The sequence below is a fragment of the Setaria italica genome, chromosome IV (assembly GCF_000263155.2).
Source record: "Setaria italica strain Yugu1 chromosome IV, Setaria_italica_v2.0, whole genome shotgun sequence".
In the NCBI taxonomy this organism is placed as follows: domain Eukaryota; kingdom Viridiplantae; phylum Streptophyta; class Magnoliopsida; order Poales; family Poaceae; genus Setaria; species Setaria italica.
In genome coordinates this window covers 30824468-30827465 of record NC_028453.1, presented here as the reverse complement: position 1 = coordinate 30827465, position 2998 = coordinate 30824468, and the positions used below count along the sequence as shown (strand labels likewise).

Here is a 2998-nt window from a genome sequence, read left to right as displayed (position 1 = left end):
AAGCAAATGGAACCAAACCAGGCCTATACTACTGTACTGTACCGATGTACTGTACTACTCTATTTAGTATCATGTACTAGAGTGCATAAATTTGGATTCGCACTCTGTAGAATATTACAGGACTGGCGTTCACGAGGAGCCACGCGAAGAACAAGTGAACGAAGCAGTGGCAACACACCCGTTACGTGCCGACACGGTAGTGTTTGGTTGCTCGCATGGAAGATGATCTTGTATGGGATGGTTCAGTTGGATGGGTTGATATAGGTGGGGATGATTCCATCCAGTACCGAGTCGTTCGGTCGATTTTGGCACCCAGCTCGATACGACATCTTCTCGGTATATTCTAAGAATCTGAACCATCTCATCCTGGACGAAGCGGTGCGATTCAACGAACCAAATAATTGATCGTGCTCAGATCCCGTATCAGTTCATACATGTACGGGTTCATACGATGAACCAAACACTACCCCGAGCCATTCAACGACTTTTTTTTAGTCCGAGTCAAACACGGATGGCCCAAAAAGAATTCATTCCGTCGTCGGCCACGCCACAGCCCACACACGCAGACAAGAACGGCCCACGAACTCTCACATCACCACACCCGGACAGTGGCATCAGCCCAGAGTCAAACCGCCGCGCGCGCATCTCGCGCCACCCCTCTCGCCCGCCGGATCCAACCCGTTCGCCTCAATGCCTCCTCGACCGTTCGTCGCCGGCCGCCCGGGGAACCCTCGCACCGCCACCGTTACACCGCTCCGGTCGCTAGCTTCTGCCGGCCATGCCGCCCGTGCCGCGGCTCCCGTGGCGCCTGGCCGCCCCGCTCCTCGCCGCCTTCGTCTCCGTCCCGTTCATCCTCCCGCTCGCGCTCCCCCTCCTCCGCTCCTCCTCCACCTCGCCGCGGGCGCTCTCCCAACACCGTCTCAGCTGGCTCCCGTCGCCACTGATACAGACAGCTCCGATGGCTCCGCCGCCTCGCGTCCCGTCGCCGCCGCTACCGATGCAGATTCCAGCTTCTCCACCGCCGCCACCGATGCAGACTACACCTTTTCCACCGCCGCCGCCGTCTCCCTCTCCACCACCGCCCGAGACCCCGGCGAACGACGACAGGCGGGTGGAGCCGAAACCGGGCGGTGCGACGTGTTCGACGGGGAGTGGGTGCGGGACGAGAGCGCGCCGCTGTACGCGCCGGGGACGTGCCCTACGTGACGAGCGTACTCTGCGCGGTGACGCGGCGACGACGGGTACACACGGTGGCGCTGGGCGCCGCGCCACTGCAGCCTCCCCAGGTACCCGCCACACCCAACAACATCGCATTCATCGCAGCACCCCGTGAGTACACGGTGCCCAAAACGTTTCTTGATTCGCGCGCTAGGTCCGTAGGTTCAACGCGACGGACTTCCTGGCCAGGCTGCGCGGCAAGCGGCTGATGCTCGTCGGCGACTCCATGAACCGGAACCAGTTCGAGTCCTTGCTCTGCATCCTGCGCGAGGCCCTGCCGGACAAGACCCGGATGTTCGAGACGCACGGGTACAGGATCAGCAAGGGCCGGGGCTACTTCGTCTTCAAGTTCGCGGTAATCCATTCATCCAATCCAAGTTCACGGGTACTGCAAAATTGACGTCAAATGGAAGATGATGATGAGCTCGTCCAGTGCATGAATGAACAACTGTAGGATTACGACTGCACCGTGGAGTTCGTGCGGTCGCATTTCCTGGTCCGCGAAGGGGTGCGCTTCAACCGGCAGAGGAACTCCAACCCGATCCTCCAGATCGACCGCGTCGACAAGACGGCCAACCGGTGGAAGAAGGCCGACGTGCTCGTCTTCAACACCGGACACTGGTGGACGCACGGCAAGACGGCGAGGGGGTACGGCCTCATTGATTGATTGGCTGTGCCGTTTCTCCTGCAGCTTGAAGACGAACCAGATCCTCTGCTCACTCTTGATTCTTGAACCAATGTTTGCAGAAAGAACTACCACAAGGAAGGTGACACGCTGTACCCCCACTTCGACTCGGCCGAGGCTTACAGACGAGCCCTCAAGACATGGGCTCGCTGGATCGACAAGAACATGGACCCGGCGAGAAGCGTCGTGTTCTACCGAGGATACTCCACTGCACATTTCAGGTGAGGACACGACCTATCCTGTTGAAATTGAAGCTGATGGCCCGAGAAGAATTTCACATGTTTTTTTTTTTGTGTGTGTTCAGGGGAGGCGATTGGGATTCCGGCGGATCGTGCAACGGCGAGACGGAGCCAACGTTCAAAGGCGCCATCATCGACAGCTACCCTCTCAAGATGAGGATCGTGGAGGAGGCCATCGGCCGGATGCGTTTCCCGGTGCGGCTGCTGAACGTGACGAAGCTGACCAACTTCCGCAGGGATGGGCACCCGTCGGTGCACGGCAAGGCAGGGGACAAGAAGGTGTCCAAGAGGAAGCAGGATTGCAGCCACTGGTGCCTCCCTGGCGTGCCGGACGCGTGGAACGAGCTCATCTACGCCTCTCTTGTCTTGGAACCTAACCCTGTCGCATGGGAAAAGAGATGAGAGCAAGCAAATTTCTTTTTTTAGTATTTATTGAACTAGCAACTTAGCAAGACTATTAACACCTCGATAATTCTTAACACCTCGATAATTCGTTGCTGCTGCTATCTGCTAGCTACTCTCTCCATCCTTGGGGGTGTTTGGGAACACCCTGTTAAAGTTTAACACCTGTCACATCAGATGTTTGGATACTAATTAGGAGTATTAAACATAGGCTAATTATAAAACTAATTGCACGGATGGAGTATAATTCGCGAGACGAATCTATTAAGCCTAATTAGTCCATGATTTGACAATGTGGTGCTACAGTAACCATTTGCTAATGATGGATTAATTAGGCTTAATAGATTCATCTCGCGAATTAGCACAGGATTCTGCAATTAGTATTATAATTAGCTCATATCTAGTCCTCCTAATTAGCATCCGAACATCCGATGTGACACTGTTAAAGTTTAGC

The 2998-nt window shown here is 55.7% G+C and overlaps 1 protein-coding gene across 1 annotated transcript; it reads left to right on the top strand.

The window, feature by feature from the left end:
• The first annotated feature begins 778 nt into the window (after positions 1 to 778).
• On the top strand, positions 779 to 2604 carry LOC101756221 (protein trichome birefringence-like 5). Its single transcript, XM_022826119.1, is given in 6 exon segments — positions 779 to 917; positions 950 to 1286; positions 1381 to 1573; positions 1673 to 1866; positions 1966 to 2124; positions 2208 to 2604. Coding segments are annotated over 6 exon segments (1359 nt in total). The 3' UTR covers positions 2545 to 2604.
• The last annotated feature ends 394 nt before the right edge of the window (positions 2605 to 2998 follow it).